We start from the raw sequence: 20,109 nt of genomic DNA, 5'->3' as shown, positions 1-20,109 counted from the left end.
TATATATATATATATATATATGTAAAATTTGTCAGTTTGTTAACTTTACTGTATGTAAGTTATACCTCAGTAAGAAAAGTTTTAAAAAAATTAACTCCCTTTTTACTGTTTCCTCCATCTCTATTTAAAAAAAAATTATTTTCTCCACTGTTAACTACAAATTAATATGAAAAGATTAGTGCAAGTGCTTGGTAGTTTATCTGTTATCTGAACAGAGTTTTATCTATTTGTCTGGAGATGGGTGGGATGTATAGATAACTCATGTGTTAGTCTAAAAAATGAATGAAAAAAGAGAGTGATTGAAAAGATACATGAAATACAGGAGAAAGAGTTTACATATTCTCCTTGGATCCAATCAGATTTCTGTTTGAACGCTGGTCCCCTGTGTGACCTTGAGAAAGTGACTTGCTCTCTCTGAGCCTGAATATCTTCTTAAGTCAGCGAGTGTGAGAAGCTTCTGGCAAATTGTAGGTACTAGAAAAAAGTCCACTACTTTTCCTTGTCTTTTAGAAATTGTTTAATCTGTCAGTCAGATGATCACATTGAATTTTATATGTATTCTTTATGATGAATGGTCCTTGTTGGTTTCTTATTAAACCTTATTTGTCTCCTGTTCTTCTCCTGTAGGTGTAATTCTACACATTGAGTACTCAGTAAATATTGACTTAATTTTTCAGTTTTCTTATCCTTAGCCTATTCTTTACAAACTGGTATCTTTCATGTCTGTGAATATATATGCTATAACAGTATTTTGGGAGCTCTGGTGGCATAGTGCCTAAGGCATTTGACTGTTAACCAGAAGGCTGGTGGTTCAAACCCACCAGCCACTCCTTGGAAGGAAGACTGGGCAATCTACTTCCATAGTGATACTGCCTTGGAAACCCAAGGAGGGGGTCACTACAAGTCAGATCTGACTCGACGGTAGTGAGTTTGGGTTTTTTTTTTGGTTTAACAGCAGTGTTTTATTTGGAATACATTGAGTCATTTCTGACCCTACATCATTTCCCATTTCTTCTCACCAAAGATGCACTATCTTAGAGAATTCCGTACTGAATTTTATTCTTGTTGGAGCATTATCATATCATAGATGGAATATTTCTTAAAGTGGTTTTGTAATAAACATCAAAAAGAGTAAGCAGTGATGTAGAACAAAATGACCTTCAAGGTAAAGAGCTATTTGTGTTTTTCATCACTGGGAAAAAATATAATATGGAGGCAAGAAAACAGACCTGGGACTGATATCTGAGTTCAAAGTCTGGTGCAGTGAATTGTTAGATGTGTTATCTTGGGCAATTGACTTAATCTCACTGAGTCTGTTTCCTTATCTGTAAAATGTGCATAATGTATGTAAAGGACCCACATGAGTCACTCACTAAATGTTCTTTGGAACCTTAATCACTATTTTTTTAAACCACAAAGTCAGAAGCTCCTTGTTTATCTGTACTTCCTACTTTAAAAAATGGTCTGCACAAGTACGTTTAATTAGCATCCTTTTCTAAGCAGGTCAAAATAAGCAGGTAATAAGACAACCTAACTTTAGACATCAGTGTTGTGCTACTTATATTTCTCATTATCTTTTTCCTTTTACAAGTTGCATGATATCTCAGAGTCGGAATTTCTAACTGAGGCTGAGATCATTTGTGATGTGGTGTGCCTGGTATATGATGTCAGTAATCCCAAGTCCTTTGAGTACTGTGCCAGGATTTTTAAGGTTTGTTTCTTTTATGGTCTTGTACTAAATATAACCTTACATGGAGTTTAGTGGCATTGTAATGTGATGTTTCCTAACCAGGGAAATGCAACAAAGTCAGTTTTGGAGCTTTTTAAAACTATGTATGTCTGTACCCTAGCTTAATGTTTCTGATTCGGTTTTGAAGGGGCAGAGTCCCAGATGTCTCTATTTAAAAAAATAATAATAATTCCGTGTGGGATTCTGATGTGCGTTCCTGATTAAGACCCTCTGCGTCAGTGGAGGTCTTCCTGCCTGTTAGGAATGCACATGGGCTATTTATTGCCGGTTGTACCTAGAATAACAGCCTGAGCAAGAGGATAAACCAGTCCCTTTGAGATTATTGACAAGAAGGGTGCAATAGGAGTGAAGGCTGTGTGTGCAGTCATATTGATTCTAGCATTTTAAAACAAAATTAAGATAAAATAATTCCGTGCCATATTAAGCATCCATTAAAAATATTAATTTTATGAGGAACAGTAATACATTTTAAAATGTTTATGTTCAGCCTGACTGTGACTATATAAACATATAAATGTATGTGCTCAAGGACTAGTTGTTAGAGGTAATATGAAAAAATTTGAATAGTCTTCCTTGCAATAGAGGAATTTAGGTGGATATCTTTTTAATAAAAAATGCGTGGTTTTCAGATTGTAGTTCATCTGAAGAATCAGTCCAGATTTGTCCTATTATCGTCATTAGGAAAATGGTCCTGATCATACTGAGTATATGAGACTGAACTAGGCCACTGCCAATTTTGTCTCTTGGTTCACTTTCTCTCTTTAATATTGTTGATGCTTTGCCCAATAATATTTAATTATTTTTTTTTTAGCTTGCTATGAGATTTTTATTTCATTTTTTTATTACACAGCAACACTTTATGGACAGCAGAATACCCTGCTTAATTGTAGCTGCAAAGTCAGACCTGCATGAAGTTAAACAAGAGTATAGTATTTCACCTACTGATTTCTGCAGGAAACACAAAATGCCCCCACCACAAGCCTTCACGTGCAATACTGCTGATGCACCCAGTAAGGATATCTTTGTTAAGTTGACAACAATGGCCATGTATCCGTAAGTACTTGCCCTGTCTTCATTTTCATGTTGCATGGTTCATAACAACATTGCATGCCATTCTTAGCCATGAGGGTGGAATCTTTGTCACATAGAAGTTGTTCAGCAACAGAAAGAGACTTTGTAATGAGAAGGTACAACTTTGAGTAAATTTAGTTTGGTTTGGGTGTTGAAATGATGTAAACAGTGCTTCTAACAATATTTGTACATTACTGAGCAGGCTGTAATTATCTTATAGTCCAGTACAATGTAATGCACCCCTCCTTCTCAGCCAAAAAAAAAAAAAAAATCTTACTGCAATAAAATGGGGTTGGCATCATATTGTTTTATTCTGATAAGGCATTTAGATATGAACAAAAAAATCATTTTTATTTTTTTCTGTTGATTAATTGACCTTGGATATGTGGAGGAGTCTAAAATCTTTTATGAATTTATGTTTAAATTATGTTTGTGTTTGAGTTTAGAATATCTTTTTAAGTGCCATAAAAACTGGTAGTAATTGGAATTCCTGCTATATGAATGCTTTACGTTAAGTGTTATGAACCACAAATTTCATGTACATTTATTATATATCTATACATGCATATGCACAAGCACATAATTGTGGTCATCTCCATAGTTTACTAACTGCCTTAAAATTGCATGGCTCTTAATGGCATTCTCCTAAAGTAGTGTGTTTGTGTAAATTTTGTTTTGTAACAAGATAATTTCTCAGGCAGTGCGTTTCTCAGGACTTCATAGTTTATTATTTATTATTATGATAGTTTCTAAATTATTTTCCTTCTTATGAAAACTTCAGTATAAAATAGAATAATAAGCAAATATTGCTATAAACCAAGACAGGTTGTTTCAAAAAGGTGTTATTTGTGGAGATTTTAAAATCAGTTAATTTTACCACTATTTTATTAACTAATACTTTCTTTAAATGCAGCAAACCCTTGAAATTCTGTTTGTATAATAATTGGAAGACAAGTCGTTCCTATTACTATAAGATAAGCAAAACCTTATTTGTGCTTTACTGTTGCTTTAAAACTCTCGTGTGTGTTATCTGCAGAGAGGATCATTACAGAGACAGACTCTCCCGAGACACGGGCAACACTGATAGAATAGAGAATTTGAGAAAAATCTGGGTCTTTCTAAAAACTGCTTTGTAAGTTACTTTTTCTTTATGGCTTCTGTGGGATTTTGTTGACATTTTCTTAATAGAATTATGAGAGCTCCTTTTGTGGCATAATTAGTGACTACCTAATTATCCGGAAACGCACTGCTTGGTCAGGCTTACTGCTTAACTGTATATTATGGTGTCTTTGTTACTATGTAAATGTCCTATTTTAATCTTGTAAATAACTGCAACTATGTTCATATATAGATCTGCAGCTTTATGATATTTTACTGTAACTCTTGTTTGTGTGTGTGTGTGTGTATATGATAAATGTACATACATGGACACTTGTTTATATGATTAATCCCAAACGACTTCTCATGAAGCATCTCCCTGTTGCTAAGCATACTTTGCATCCCTCCTTTTTGGTGGGTGGAGCCTTGTGTATGTTGAAGAGTCAGATTCAATTTATAAAATAATGAAGGATTCCAGTATGACAGCTGGCAGTGACTTACTTCATAATAGCAATACACTCATCATTACGAATCAAGTTTTAAAAAGGAATATCTTGAGCCTGTCAAAGTTTTAAGAAAAAATTAATTCTTGTTTTTCTTCATATTGGGAATTAGGCATTATTGGGAAGCTGCTAATCTCCACAATCATGCCGCCCATGTGCTGTGGCCTCATCAGATCTCACAAACTAAGCCAAGTCAGAGTGAGCCAGTCCTTTGACTGAGACGCCTCTAAAAATGTTCAGGTGTTACAGGAAGTAATGGCATTGATTCCTCAGGTGGCGCTTTTCTGAGTGGGTTCTGCGCCAGTACCTCTTCATGGGTGCCTTGTATATCTGAGTGGCTCTGACCACTGAGCAGTCACTGAAGCCCCCTGCTTTGGTTGTTAGGGCCTAGGTGAAATGGGTTGCCCCATGTACCTGCACCAGCTGGTACAACTCCACTCAACCAGAAAGGAGTCAGAAAGCCTCCCTAAATTTCACACCTAATTTCAATTGGATCCATTGTTGATTTTTACATCTTTACTCAGAGTTTCATACTATCATACTTAGCTGCTGTGTTTTGATAGCAGATGAAATTAATCCTATAGTTCATTCAAGTAGAAACTTATGAAGCACTTTGCTTTCCTTTGGGAGACAGGGTGCTTGATAAATTAAAGACGATGTTCACATCTCTTCAGAGTTGAATATACTCACCTTTTGACTCTTGTGCATTTGTCTCTCTTCTCCTTCCTGGTTTTCAGGCATGTGTGTATGCTCAGGGAGGAGGAGAGGAGGAGGGAGTGGTTATTTAAATGTTAGCAAACTGTCCTTTTGGTGGGGTGCTATGGCTCAGTCATTTTTTAAAAAGTGATTTAGATGAGGGTGCCATCTATAGCTGTACGTATTTATTCCACCAAAATCGTACAGTAATAATACCCTCCCCTTCTCCAAAAAAGAAGTGTTAGCTGATTTTACCTAGGGAGGGAGGAGGGAGTTACTACTATTTATTACATTTTTGATAAATGTGGAATTATGCACAGCTTCAGCATGCCCCACACTATCGTTTTCCTTTTTACAAAAAGTGTTGCTTATGCCTAAATCTTTTTTTTTTTTAAGTTGGCACACCCTAACTTGTGCCATATTCATAAGTAAGAACTCAACTCCTGTCCTTCTGTGTGTTTTCGCAGCCATGCCCGGTTACGCTGTATGTGCACCTGCAACAGGTGTACATTTTGCATCTGTCAGAACTTCCTCAACTCAGACTTGCTGCAATCTGTAAAGAACAAAATCTTCACCGCAGTTCTTAACAGGTTCTTAACTTTCTTTACTGGGTACCAGGCATTCCGTTAAAATACAAAAGAAAAGAGTGGATAACTATTTATTACATAGATACTCACTACAAAGACGCCAAGCTGACTGATTCCCAACTAAGTTCCACTAAAATTCTCACTGTGATGACAATTGACCATGTTTAGTTTTGAAATCATCCTTAGTAATATCTGAAATTAATAGATATGTTTAGGGTCTATAAATGAGATTTTTGATACTTTTTCATTAAGGAAGTTAAAGTATATTTTCTTTAGATAATACATATAGGAAGATTTTAGCTATGAGTTGTAGAAATAAATTAGGACATTTGTGCAAGGAAAAGACACTTTGATCCCAAATAAAATACATTATTACATTTTACTCAGCTTACGTTCAGATAATACATCTTACTAAAACCATACTAATGTTTTAGTATGTTTACTAATATGTACTAGTATTTTGGGTTTGAAAAGAAATTCTCTGTTCTTGAAACCATTTATAATCATAATCTAATTTTACTTTTAAGCACCTAAAATGTTTATTTGAAAGAACATGTTTTCTGGAAATGAGGATAATAACCAATTTTAAGGACTCAAAGGAATGTGGAAATGAAAAGATCGGTAGTAATAACTCCACTAGCTTTTAAGATCTTTATAACTGAGCCCAACGCATGAAGTATGCCTATAAAGTAATGAGCTTTTTTAAAAGAAATAAAAACAAAAAAGACAGTATGTATATATTCCTTCAAAGTAAGGAACTTAGAAAGTTATATCCTTCTAGTTATACTACCTTTGTTCAAATTGATTTTACATTTTTTGAGCATTTAAGGGCCTATGTAATACTAATTTGTATCTGACATCAAATTTTTATGTGTCTAAAGATAAATTAGGTTTTTGAAATCATTCAGATGTCATTGGGAGCTGGATTTAATTAAGTTGAAACCTCAGGCTGAGTAATAAATTTGGGTTAGAGATGGGTTATTTTGGTTCTCCATTGGATACTCACTGACTAGCTAGACACCAACTACCAAATGAATAAGATAGTTTGTGTCCACCAATAGCACATAGACATGTTTATGAGATAATAAGATAGTATCTTATGTCAGTCCAAAACTGACTTTGAGGCATTCTAAAAGGGTTTCATAGATGTTTTAAGCATAGCAGTTCTGTGGAGTAAGAGTGCAGTGTCTCAGGGATTTGAAGGGATCACCACACACATTTGGTGGTAGAGTTCTGCTGTGCTTTGAGTGGAGTCCTGTAAAGTAATAAACCCCAGACATTCGCTCATGACCACTGACTGAGCGGATGTAAGGCTAGTTCAAACCAAACAATACTCGAGCTCTGGTGTTGGGAATCTTAAGAGTTGGAACAGATTCTGGAACTCCATCTGGCCTTCTGTGGCCTTCCTGAGAGAGTGATGTTTATCTGCTGATAACTTTCCTCATTAGAGTTTTTACTTTTGCTTTTTTTTTTTTTAACTAAAATATTTTCCCTATGACTTTCTCTCCTCTAGTTTTAGTTCTGCCCTTTAGAACAACATACGACCATTCTACTCCCTCTTCAGCATAGCAATCCTTCAGACATTTGAAGAAGACCATCATGTCTCCCCTAATTTCTCTTCTCCAGGTAGAACATCCCCATTTCTTTCAGCCTTTTCTTAAATTAGATGGTTTAGTGACCTCATCACTCATGATTGTCCTCATCTAAATCCCCTTAGGTTTTCAGGGTACCTTTTAAAATATGCTGCTGAGAATAGAGAACAGTGTTCAGATTTGGTCTGACTAGCCCAGAACACATTGGAAGTCATGTCCCACAGTTAGGACAATACCTGTCTGTTGCATGAGTCCATTTCCCCCTGCTGACACATTAATCTTGGGGTCAATTGAAATAATTTTTTTTTTCACATGAAGTGCTATTAAGCCAAGATGCCCCTTCTGTATTTGACATCTTTCTTTAGTTGATTCTTTGAATCTAACTACAGCATTACATATGTATCCCTATCAATGTCATATTCTTCCTTTTGATCCATTTGTTCTAGCTCAGTCATTTCAAACATCATTTCTGTCATTTGTCCCATTATATAGCTCTCTCAGCATTGTGTTATTTGCAAATGTGATAGGCATATCTCCTCTGTCTTTCAAGTTACAGATGAGAAATTATATTGAATATTCAGAGACTGGAGAGAGAGAGGGTGAGTGTGTGCTAAAGTGAGCAAGCCTTGTGTCTTCCACTAGAGAACTCTTTCCCCAGTGACTCAGGTTCAAAATACTTGGGGAATTTTGCACTCACTTAAAAAATGTATTATTATCTGGCCCACATTTTATCTTTTTTTTTTTTTTTTTATCATCAGAGATTTCATGAAGGACTCTTCTGAAATCAGTGTATAATCTCTACCATACTCTTCTGATCTACCAATGTACTGTATTTATCTAAATAGGAAATGACAGCTTTTTATCTTATTCTTGATGAATCTACCTTGGATCCTAGTAACTGCTGCTCACAAACCACTTACTTTCTTATTTTTTCTAGAGGTTCTTGATTGTCCATATTGATTCATTGTTCGTATCTTTGGTGACAAAAATTTAGTCAGCTTCCAAGTAAAATAGGTTGTATGTGTTTCAAATGGATCTGCTAGCTTATAGTAAATTACTCCAAACAGTGATCCTAGAAGATAAATCAGGAAGTTTGTCATGTCTGTTTATATGCTGAAAGTAATTTAATGGTAATACCAGCACACATCACTGATATATAATGATCGAGGATAGAAAGAATGAAAAAGACGAAACAGGAAACCAGTGGATCTTTTAAAGAAATCCTTACTGACCCCTGTTAGTATTTAATTCATATATTTGATAGAAGTACAGGGGAGTTTTAGGGGTTCTATATTGAGTTTCTCCTAGTTTACAAAAGGATATAGGTAATGTAGGTGCTGGGGGTGGCCCAAAAATTCAGAGCCTACAGGTTCTGGGTGGATAATGTGAATGAATGAGTACAGGAAATAAGGAGAATAAGGAATAAGGCCGGTTGTTATGGAGGCCTGATATTGCCAGGTCTTCTGATTCTATGAGACACTGCAAATCAGGATTTTTGTGTGAAACTTCCTGATATTTAAATAATGATAGTTTAAAAATATTTTTAGTGTTAATCAGAACGAACAAAGCATGTTAACAGGCCACCAGTTTGCTATCTCAGTCTTCAGGTATGGTCTATAGGTGTGAACATGTAGGCTAAAAAAAAAGTTTACCTAGAACTGAAGATGACTATCTGCCCTCATCATTTTACTTATTTCCCATGAAAAATTTAGGATGAGAAAGGAACCACCTTTCCCTATTATTTTTTTTGTGGGGGGAAGCCTCCACTTCTCTGGTTTCAGCAACCTTTGGTGGTTGGTTACTTGGTTCCTGTGCTAGTCTTGTCTTAATGTTACATAAGCAGAAAAAGATTAACTAAGTAAAAATTGTTTAGGAATTTTTCACTATGTTTCAATAGGGAAGATTCCTACTCAACACTAAGCTGTTTTGTTTTTAGAAATCATAACTGCCATGCCTATGTTTGATTTAGAATTGTAAAAGACTGGTCCTAAATTCTTTGTCCTTTCTCTTTAAGCAAAAAATTTCACTAATTGTCTGTGAACCCCAAATATTCGTGTACCTCTCCTGGTCTCAGATTAGCACATTATTTTAGTGAACTTGTTGAAATGTTTGATCTCTGAAATAGAAATCACTTCCAGAGATGGTACATGTTTGAGGCCCTATTCTAAATACGGTATCATTTAAAAAAAAAAAAAAAAGTTTAAATCTTTGTTTATATTTTCAGTGACCTTAGTCCCTAATGCTAAAAAGAAAAATGCCACATAACTGGATCATGGTAGGGTTTAAGCCTAATTAATTAGTTCATACTTAATATAGTTTCAACTGACTCATTTCTGAAAATGCCCCTTTTTCCCCTTAGCTGTTGTTCTCCAGAAGCAGTTGTCTTTTTACTTGAGCTTATTTATGGGTACTGCATAAGTAGACACTAGTAATAAATTACTTTTCTTTCCAATTTAATTAAATGTATACTGACCTCAGCATGTGAACTGCCCACATAAATGTCTCACACACACCTTTGTTCTTTGGTAATTGTGATCTCACATGACAGATCTGGGCATAGGTTTATGTTTTTCTTTCGAATAATTTATAAATAACTAGACTTATTTGACCTTATATTTGGAAAATGATTAACATGTGGCCACATGATTTTAGTCTTTGAGAGTGCTTTTGTTTCAAATATTGTAAACCATGTTACCGTGGAAAATACTTTTTGAATATATTTTAATGTAAATAGCTTTTTAAAGGTACCCTACCACATTCACAATTTCCTCCTTTCCTAATCTGAAAGTGATGGGAAGGTTGTGCAGGCATGAGCTTGATTGTTGGTTTGAACTACCCAGGACTTTGATTTGCTAAGTCCCTGTTACTCCAGCCTCAGGACACGCCTGCTTTGTGCATGACGATGTTGCTCTCCTGCAGTGGGCCGTGAACCTTCATCTGTCCTCTCCTTTAGATGTTCATTTTCATCTGTCTGTCCCATTTAGTCATTTTAACTCCGTTGGATCCCTTTCCAAGCTAAGTTTCTGTGTAAACCCTCCCACCTCTCCTAACCTGTAATTTAATCAAAAACGGTTTACTTTACAATTTATTATTTTGATGTGCATATTTTGGTGTTAGGGTTTCTTTCATCTCATTTTATTATTTGCATTAGTCCTATAGACTATTTGTTCATGTTACTTCTTAGGTTTGGTGGTATCGTTTTACTTCAGCAACCAAGTGCATACATAATTCACACTGAGTAGTTGCAGAGAGTCAAAAGTATGATGGACAGTCATCATTCCCATTATATTTTTTACTCTATTTTTTAAATGTAGTTTTAAAATTGAACGTATGTGACATTCCTTTTAAGCCATTTATTAACCTACTTCATTTGCCCATATGAATGTTACTGCTTTAATAATCACCCAAGTTCCTCTTTTATTATGTTGTTGTTTTAGGTGCTATCAGGTCAGTTGCAACTGATAGCAGCCCTAATGGACCACAGAAGCAAACACTGCCTGGTCCTGTGCGTCCTCACAGTCGCTGCCATGCTCGAGCCCGTCCTTGCAGCCAGGGTCAGTCATCTAGTTGAGGGTCTTTCTTTAAAATAATGGCACTTAATATGGAAGCCCTTTTTTGAAGAAAGGCCTTTACTGTCTTAGACCAAAAAGAACTGCTTTTATGTAGGATTGCTTTACAATAGGTTTTTAGAAATCTAATGTTTCAGAGATCCGGTTGGGAATCTTAAGAAGAGTTCTTAGAGATGTTAGTGAAATATGTATCCAAGGAAGTTCTATGTTGTAGTTTTGTATGAAACTAATACTTTGCCTTGTGGGAAGGTCCTTATAAGACTTTTCTTATAATTTGGATACTTGAGTTTAAAATTACACAAGAATTTACATTATAGATTCTCATTAAGTAAGCTGCTGGTGCTTGTAAATTTTAAAAATCTTTGCTATTTTGTTAGTATGTGAAAGGACATGACAAAGTAGAGTTAGCCTAATCTGATCTTTTAAAGTATTGATGGTTAACAGACAGATATTGGAGCATTTCCTGTGTGGCTGTGATCATCTTTAAATTGGGATTCATCTGATGCTTGGTGAAGCATTTCTTGACCTTGATGCACACCTCTGTTCTTTTCCAAAGTATGTTCTATTTAGGCATGCTCAGTTAACAGCTTGCTTATGATTTTTGTTGTAATTCATCTTTTTTTGAATGCTGTGTTTTGATTTTTTAACCTATGAGAAATACTAAAATATTTTATGTCTACTAGTTCAATTATAGAGAAATAATATTAAATTAAAATTATTATTAGCAGTAGTGGCATTATTAATAGAAATAGATATAGAAGATGCTTCACCAGGCAGAAACGGTCAGAGGAAGATCCAAAAGACCTAAAAAAAAAAAATTTTTTTTCAAAAACAGAAAATAGAATTTTGATAATCAGTATAATTTTTAGCTTGAGATGTATAATTGCAAGTAGGAAAAAAGCTTTATATGTATAAGCCCTAGTAACTTGCACAGGTTTATTACAGTTGCGTAGACTGTTGCTGCAGAGTATTTTGTTATCTTAAAATCATACTTGATATGCATATACAGATCACATTGTACAATAGAAGACTATTCATATTAGTGCACTGTACACCTCTGAATTGGGTTTGGAAAGGATGAAATTCTGAGAGAAGAATGAAAACAAGGAAATTCAGATTAATTTATGCAAAAGTGTGTGGAAGGACTGATAAAAGGGACTCTGGGAGTTTTGTATGTGGAGCTGCTCTCCTTAAAGGCTCATAGCCTTCCTACTTCTAAGTATGTGCTACTGAATTTGAACTTCCCTCCCTATAGAACCTGCTAAGACAAAGTGAACTGATATCTGGACCCTTCTGAATTCTTTTCCTCCCTCAAATTCTCATTTTTGCAGATTCTTAGGTCTCTGCATATAGTTTTTATATCTCAGATATAAAGTCCTATGACAGATTATAAAGATCAGTGTCAACTGGAGTATTAAAAATATCCTATTTGGGGAGGTGATGGCAACACCCTATTTGGGAATAGCTAGAATAGATTTCATTCCATTGTGCCCTTTAGAATTTGATATATATATATCTAAATATTACAATTGATAATATTCTCTTTATTTATTATTGGTTAAATACATTGAACCTTGTGTCTGCTTTGTGTAACTGTTCACCTAAACAACACTCCATTTGACATTCGATTGCCAGAATTTTGAAACATTTTCTTCTCTCTGCATTAAGTAGTAGTCTTAATAATGACGAAGTCCAAACATGTTGTTTGGCTCCCACATTTGTGTCAAGGAGAACTTGCCATTTGATACATGTATGGGACCCACAGTAGTTCTAAGCCAAAAAGCCCATGTCCCAGAAATAGGAATTTTCTGCCTAAGAACTTGAAAGCTCTGACAAGCTGCAAATGATTAATTGAGGTTCAATTCTAGCACTTAGTCTTTGTTTCTTATGTTCTAAAAAGAGATATTACTGAACTAAATGATCTTATTTCAAATAGAGTAGGAAAGTTTGGTGGTTATCCTATATCGTACATAGAACAAAGAACCTTTACACACACACACATGCACACACACTTGACCTATTCATCCCTGGGACGTGTATCTTAAGAAAAATATCCTAAATATAGAGAAAAACTTTATGTAGAAAGATGTTGTGAGCTTTATTTATAATCACAGATCCATGCATTAGCCACCAGAGGATGGATATGATGCAGCTGTTGAAAATGATGTTTCCATACTGTGTAGAAAACTTCTTACATTGTGGTTTAAAAAAGGATATAAAATTTTGTAAGTTACATGCATTGCATTGCGTTTGCAGCTATTTTAAAAATACGTAGAAAAACTCTAAAAGGAAATGCACCAAATTTTCAGTGGTTGCTTTTGGGTGATCGGACTCTGGGTGATTTTTGTTTTTTCTCCCCATTTCATTTTTTATATATGCTATAATGAGCATATATTACCTTTGTACTCATCAAAAGTAAACTTTAAGAAATAAAAGAAAAAGTATCCATTAAGACTATTCTGAGATGATATTTTAGGTGAGTCATTTTGAAAGATTTATGTTTTTAAATTGTGGAGGAATTATTGTTGCTTGGGTTTTGAAATGAACTAAGAAGCACAGTTTTATGAAACTCTGTCTTCTTGAGACCTGAAATGACACTCATGAATCAGTTCCTGATACTTACTTAGGGAATACATTTAAGATTACGTTATTCTCTATTGAGGTATTGTCAGTTAGCTAAGCAGTAACAAATGTGCTGTCACAATTATAAATGCTTGTGCTTTCAGAAATAGACCCTGGTTATTGCAGCTTTGAAATGAGCGTGGTAAAGGCATAAATAGTTCTCTGAGTAGCTTTCTACATCTGAGAGTGTTGTAAACATTGGTGGAGCCATCAAAGTAGATGTTAGGAGTTACTCATTGCCTTCAGTTTTGAACTAGCTGTTATCCTGAGCATGTCTCGATGTTTCCCATGTATAGATAATTATGTGTCTCCATTTGTCTTATTGAAGGCTATACTGGAGCTTGGGGAGAATAGTGATTGTCTTGAAATGTAAAAGAAAACTAAGCTTTAAAGTCAGTCAGAATACATTAGTTCAGGAATGGTAATACTTTCTTAAAACACAAGAAAGGGAGCTATGTGAAACAGATAGTCATATTTGAAGAAATAAGAAATTATTTGATGTTTGTGTGTGATCATAGCTAGCTTAAATCCTAATCCCACTCTCCTAAATTAAAAAATAAATCTTAACATTAAAAACAAAAAGTCTCCATCAGTACAGATGTGTGATAATCACAGGTAGCCCAAAGCTGAAGCAGAAGCTGTAATCCACTTCTAGCTTGTGTTCTCATTTTTATGTCCTGCACATCTCTATTGATTTAGAGTTGTAAGCTTTGAAGTTCTCGGCGATCCACGGTAGTCTATGAGTCTGGAATGTTGGACTCAAGTTTTCATAGTCTCTCAAATTTATGTTTACAGTTTTTGGTAGTCCAAAGTTATGAGCATCTATAAACTTCATGACTAATACTTGTTAGACTCGTTTTAAATGACTACTATGGTCACTGCTTACTGTCAGGTACTGCTTATATTATTAGTTTCAAGAGCTTCTCTTAGCATTTTGGGTATTCAAAGAGTGGCCGCAGTGGGAATACATAGAGAATGTGTATAACAGTTTTAGGTTTCCTTGTCCACTTTGTGAACATTTTAAAAGACTACATATAGATAGTTTTTTTTTTTTTCTTTTAAGTTTGTCAAGTCTGCTATAGAATATATTTATTTTAAACACAGAAAGCATGCAATGCATCACATAGGGTGGCAATTGACTTTGTATATGGGATATTTAATTGAGAGCTGTTATTTTGGGTCCCCTTCTTTTGTGAGCTCTGTTGTGAACTGCAAATTGTGTGCATGTGTGTAAAAGGTTAAGAGTCCAGGTAGCTGAGTGGGGTGCCATGCTGTTAGCAGACGACGAAGGCAGTATTGCTCACCAGGTGCACGCTGTCAGCTCTGTGGAAGATTCCATCTTCATGGGGTCATCTCATGGTCCACTTTTACTTGAAGCCAGGTAACATTTTCCACAGCCAGTCGGTTGACCTTGGAGTTTTTCCAGGTGGAAAAACTGAAACCTAAGGATTCTTTTCCTTTTTTTTTTTTTTTAAAGAGAACAACACTGCCTGTTGGAAAACTAACTTGCAAGGTGGAATGACCATGTATCATTACTTTGCTTTGTGAAAGAATAATCACATGAGAGATTGGAGTGCTGTATGCTGCTTTGCCATGGTGATAAGCATGGGCCAATCTGCCTTTAGTATAGACTTATTTCAGAGAATGGACAAATTGCGTTTTGAGATAACTAATCTGATTGTTCACTCTGTACCTATTACTGAGGGCAAAGTAGTTTTATATAATTTGTATTCTTAGCTCTTAACCCTTTTGCACATGTTAGTGTCTTGGTCTTTTAATGACGTCTCACTTTTGCTTCAAATCTTTTTACTTAATGTAGTTGTAAAATGAATAGACAGTCCTTCTGTGCTCTTAATTCTGCAAATTTTCTACATCATCTCAATTGTGTTCACTTAACTAAAACTTCAGTGACACTTGAGTAGAGTATTCCAACCTTTGCTTTAGAGCTTTGTCCTCTTCATGGTAAGCTGTCATACTTGAGACTCTTGAGGGTGCTTCGCACTGTATTAACTGAGCATGCTCACAAACTCAGTTTGTGACAAAGGCTGTCCCTGTTCTTGTCATGCATATGTCTTTTATGTCATTTACCTTCCAGTCCATCGTGTAACATTATGTCCTGTAGTTGTTACCATTGCCACTGCCTGTCTAACACCAGGGTTTTTATTTATTTATTTATTTGTTATGTTTTTTAATTAATGATAACAAAATTAATACAAACCGATTTACATCTTCTCCCTTTTTGGAATTTTTTTGGTAAATTTTTATGGGGCTCAGTGTTTTTAAAGGTGACTTTAATCATTGCTCTTAGAAAAGTATTGTCACTTGTCACTTAACTGCTTACAAGACAGCTTTGTGGTTTCTGGGGACAGGAGGTGGCAAACTATTTAAGTTCCATGAAACAGACTCTCAAAATTGTGAGAACTCAGTCTTACCTCTTATTTGAAGGACCACAGTGGTATAAAAGTGGTATGTTGATTTGTATAACTTCTGCGTTTCCAATGTGAAAAAAATGTATAAAAATTTAAATGTTGTCTACTTCAAAATAGTAGCTAATTGCACAGATATTTGTCTTTAGTAATATCTACATTATAACTTTTTGATGAAATATGATTAAGCGATCTATATGTGGCTATACGGATGAATGATTGGTGAGCATCACTGTATGCAATTAGCCTGACAAGTGTGCTAATACTTCCCTAAAAGTAGACAGGTACATGACTGGCATGAGGCTCTCACACTAATCGTATTTTAAATAATAATTGTATTTTCTGACTGCAGGCACGTGACACAAGCTGACCTCAAGAGTTCCACGTTTTGGCTTCGAGCAAGTTTTGGTGCTACTGTTTTTGCAGTTTTGGGCTTTGCTATGTACAAAGCATTATTGAAACAGCGATGATTTAAAAAAAAAAAACACTGGCCCTACCAAAAACAAATAACTTTTATGTACATTCTGAATGCTTTAAATTCTGCTAGAAATGTTGAGATATTTATACATGCAGTTACTTTATTAATATTTGTAATTCATGCATAAGAGTATTTTAATGATAGTTATAACTGCAGTATTGGCTAGCATATGAACAGAATACCACTTAACAGCCAAACTAAAATGGCTAAATTTTAGAGGCCAAAAGGGACTATTTTGTAAATAATGTATATATTCAGGCAAGATATGGTCTCACAGAGTGCATTCTGGAAATGATGTCTCTAGACATTTCTACACGGTATCGTTAGTGCTCAGTTGGCTTACTCTCCTAGGTGTGAGTCAGCCCAGAGATTGTATTTAGTCACAGGTCACTTATTTATTTCCCATTTACTCAGAATGATCCTTCTATAAATACATGAGGCACAATATGCCGTTTTCTCTCCGTTTTTAAAAACAAGCAAGTCAGTGTCAGCTTACCAACACAACTTCCTTCCAGTTCAAGAAAAAGGGATCACTTATGGTAGGCCAGCCTTGAAGCCATCGCACAATCTAGAAAATCGTACAGCTGAGTGTGAGCCTCTCCCTTAAGGAAGAGGTAAGCCAGAGGCAAATAGAAGTGTTGTCTATGTGACTGTGTGGCTTTTGTCAGTATGTTGAATTTTATAACCCTTTCAATCAAATGAGAAAAACAATTTGTATATTATCAGTGTTTTTAGTTTAAATAAACAGTCACCATTACCACTGTTGAATTTCTTCCCAATGTGTAAATCATTCTGTAATGGCTGTGTCTGTTAGGGTCTATTGCAGTCACTGCATGTGTCATGAGGTGTGCTCTCTGTCTGGCTAGGACAGCCTAGAGTCAGCACTTTTTTAAATGATAAAATAAATCTAATAAATAATAAGCTCTCATGATAAACCTATTTTTTCCATCATCAGCCTTTTCAAGTATTTAAATAAATAACTGCTGTGTTCTGTGATCATGACTTTTTTGTCTCACAAAGCAAGTATTTCCCTGTAGATGTGAATGAGATCCTCTGGTTTGTATCTTTCTTATCTTGAAAGTTTTTTTTTTTTTTTTTTTTAATGCAAAAAGGTAATACAGAAAAGAAGACAATTATGATTTGTCTGTAAGAGGAAATCTGTTTTAAAAGTTGTGGGAAATCTGTTCTTAAAAAGGCCAGTTTTCCCTACATGTATAGATAGCAAATGTCATTTCTACAATTTACCTGTTTATTTGCTCCTTAACGTGAATTTTTTTCCCTTTGCTGTTCTGAAAGTCCTTTCCTCACAAGATCATGTTTCTTGAGCAACAAGTAATGGCATGACCTACTGGGAATAAAAAAACCCAAACTCACTGCTGTCGAGTCGGATCTGACTCATAGCAACCCTCCTTGGGTTTCCCAGGTGGTATCACCATGGAAGTAGATTGCCCAACCTTCCTTCTGAGGAGTGGCTGGTGGGTTTGAACCGCCAGCCTTCTGTTTAGCAGTCAAATGCCTTAGGCACTATGCCTCTTGTAAAATGTTGTTTTGTTGTTATGTGCCTTCGAGTCAGACCTGACTCGTGTATTTGCTTGCATACTTTCCTTACTTCCCCTTCTTCCCATTTTCATTCTAAATTTGAAGAAAAAGAAATTAAGCAAAAATCTGGTGACTCCTCATCTTTATTATTTTCTAAGAGTTCTCCATTATCAGACAAACTTCTCAGTTACACAGTATCCAAATTCTTCCCTATTTAGACTGCAATATTATTTTAAATGAATATGTCTTATGGATTGTTGCATTTGTGGGAAACAGAAGGAAAAAGGTAGTTTGCCAAGAGCTAAAAAGTGACGTGTTTATATATTTAGATTTAGATTTGAATGTTTAAGTGTCGATTCAGGAGAAGACAGGCCAGGCAGCTGCCCTGCCTTTCCCCTGCCTAAGGCACTTACATGCTAACCAGAAGGCTAGCGGTTCAAACCCACCAGCCACTCCTCAGAAGGAAGATGGGGCAACCTACTTCCGTAGTGGTACTGCCTCGGAAACCCAAGGAGGGGTCGCTATGAATCAGGTTCGACTCGATGGCACATGACAACAACAGGTACATGGCTACTTTCCTGGCATTCCCAGTCCACGAGGGGCAGATTAGCTGAGGAAGTGCATGCACCCTGATTTCTCCTCTTTAACCTGCAGACATGCACAGGTAAATTTTTTTTTACCTCAAATCCACTTTAGGGACTAGTTAATGTGGGAAAATACGGCAGTAATTTCAGTAATATGCTTTGTCTGGCTTTTATAGTTTGCTCAGGAGATGCAAACTGTAAGAATACTAAGAAAAAATGAGGAAAACAGGAACTTGAGCACTGAAAGGACATCTTTTTCACTTTGCACCAATTGCATTATCTTTTAAATGTGGAATTCTGAGGCTGCTTGCTGCAGTGTTGTAATGAACAGTAAGGCAGTCATATGGAGAGACATCATTTTGAGGGTTTGTAGTCCTGTGGCATAATGTAATACTTAGCTTTATTTAGCACATCAGGGGTCTGTTGCTTCTTTCCATTCATACGGCTTTTGCTTTCACATTTGACCAAAACACAAGCAATTTCCCACATTGTTGGTGCTTATAAACTCTACAGTAGGAAAGGGTTCTGATGTGAGGAGTTTGGGGAGCACATAACTATTGTGTGGTGACCTTTGAAAGAAGAGGCAGGAGGATACCTGTTTTTGCACATCACTTGTCAGGACAAGACACCAAAGAGGAGTAATACTGGTGAACGAGGCCTGAACCAAAGGAGAACTGTCCTGACCTGAAGAAGGCAGCTGAGTAATGAATAGCAGGGAAAAACAGGTACGGGCTCAAGCTCTGTGGTAGAGCATCAATCCTAAACTCTCTCTGAGTACAACTGGTGTTAGTGTCGATGTATGTCCCTTTTATCTGAATTATATAAGTCAGTATGTCTTTAAAGTATACTGTAAAACCTGTGAAAACTGGAACCTGTATAAGGTAGGAACCTGTCAGAGAAAGAAAACTGAAATCTTTCCACTAATACAGAGTGATAGAAAAGCATTAAAACTTCACCCTGTCAAAGGTGGGAAACTTGTAAGACCTGGAATAGCAAGGCAGTGCCATTGAGTTCCGACCCCCAGGTTTCACTGTATATAAAAAATAAGTATGTGACCTAGTCCTTGACTGCACATTTCACTTATATGGCATCAAACTTTAGTGCTTAGTGGTCCATATATTTTTAGAAAGCTGACTGAAGACTAGATATACTTTTGGAGAAATCTAAATCAAAATGCTGAGTTTATTTCATGGTTACGGTGTGAGAATGCTCCATACAAGTAGTTTTTGGAACTTTCCACATGTCTTGATTCACAGCCTCAGTAACCCACTTGTTAAAACTCCAAAGGTTACAGATAATTCTTGGCTCTTTATCAGAAGTCACCATGGGTGAGACTGAACATCTATTAACCTATTTAGAAGTCTCTGGTCTATGAGTATCACAGTTGTGTATCACAGACATCTCTAGTGCAGCCTCAATTTCAAAAACTGTGTTCCTTTGCTCCCCTGGTACCCTCAGACTTGTCACACCACTTGTCCCACTTATTTTTGGTTCAGAAAAAATGGACATCTTAGTAAAGGAGAGGTTTGACAATTAGGAAACACTTCCTAACTTCATAATGCCATTCTCGTTCCCAGCTGTGTTTTTCAAGGAT

At 35.8% G+C, this 20,109-nt stretch overlaps 1 protein-coding gene across 1 annotated transcript in view; it reads left to right on the top strand.

Annotated features, from left to right (window-relative positions):
* Window positions 1-16,384, top strand: part of RHOT1 (ras homolog family member T1) — a 43,947-nt gene extending 27,563 nt beyond the window's left edge. Inside the window, exons 16-20 of the mRNA XM_007937548.1 lie at window positions 1,592-1,711; window positions 2,601-2,803; window positions 3,858-3,953; window positions 5,586-5,708; window positions 16,267-16,384. Of these exons, the coding sequence (XP_007935739.1) occupies window positions 1,592-1,711; window positions 2,601-2,803; window positions 3,858-3,953; window positions 5,586-5,708; window positions 16,267-16,384 (660 nt within the window). The remainder of the gene's footprint in view (window positions 1-1,591; window positions 1,712-2,600; window positions 2,804-3,857; window positions 3,954-5,585; window positions 5,709-16,266) is intronic.
* The last annotated feature ends 3,725 nt before the right edge of the window (window positions 16,385-20,109 follow it).

This window comes from Orycteropus afer, unplaced genomic scaffold (genome assembly GCF_000298275.1).
Source record: "Orycteropus afer afer isolate SDZICR_OR568_19922 unplaced genomic scaffold, OryAfe1.0 scaffold00042, whole genome shotgun sequence".
Taxonomy (NCBI): Eukaryota; Metazoa; Chordata; class Mammalia; order Tubulidentata; family Orycteropodidae; genus Orycteropus; species Orycteropus afer.
Note: the sequence above shows the minus strand (reverse complement) of the source record. Positions and strands in the feature narration are given on the sequence as shown.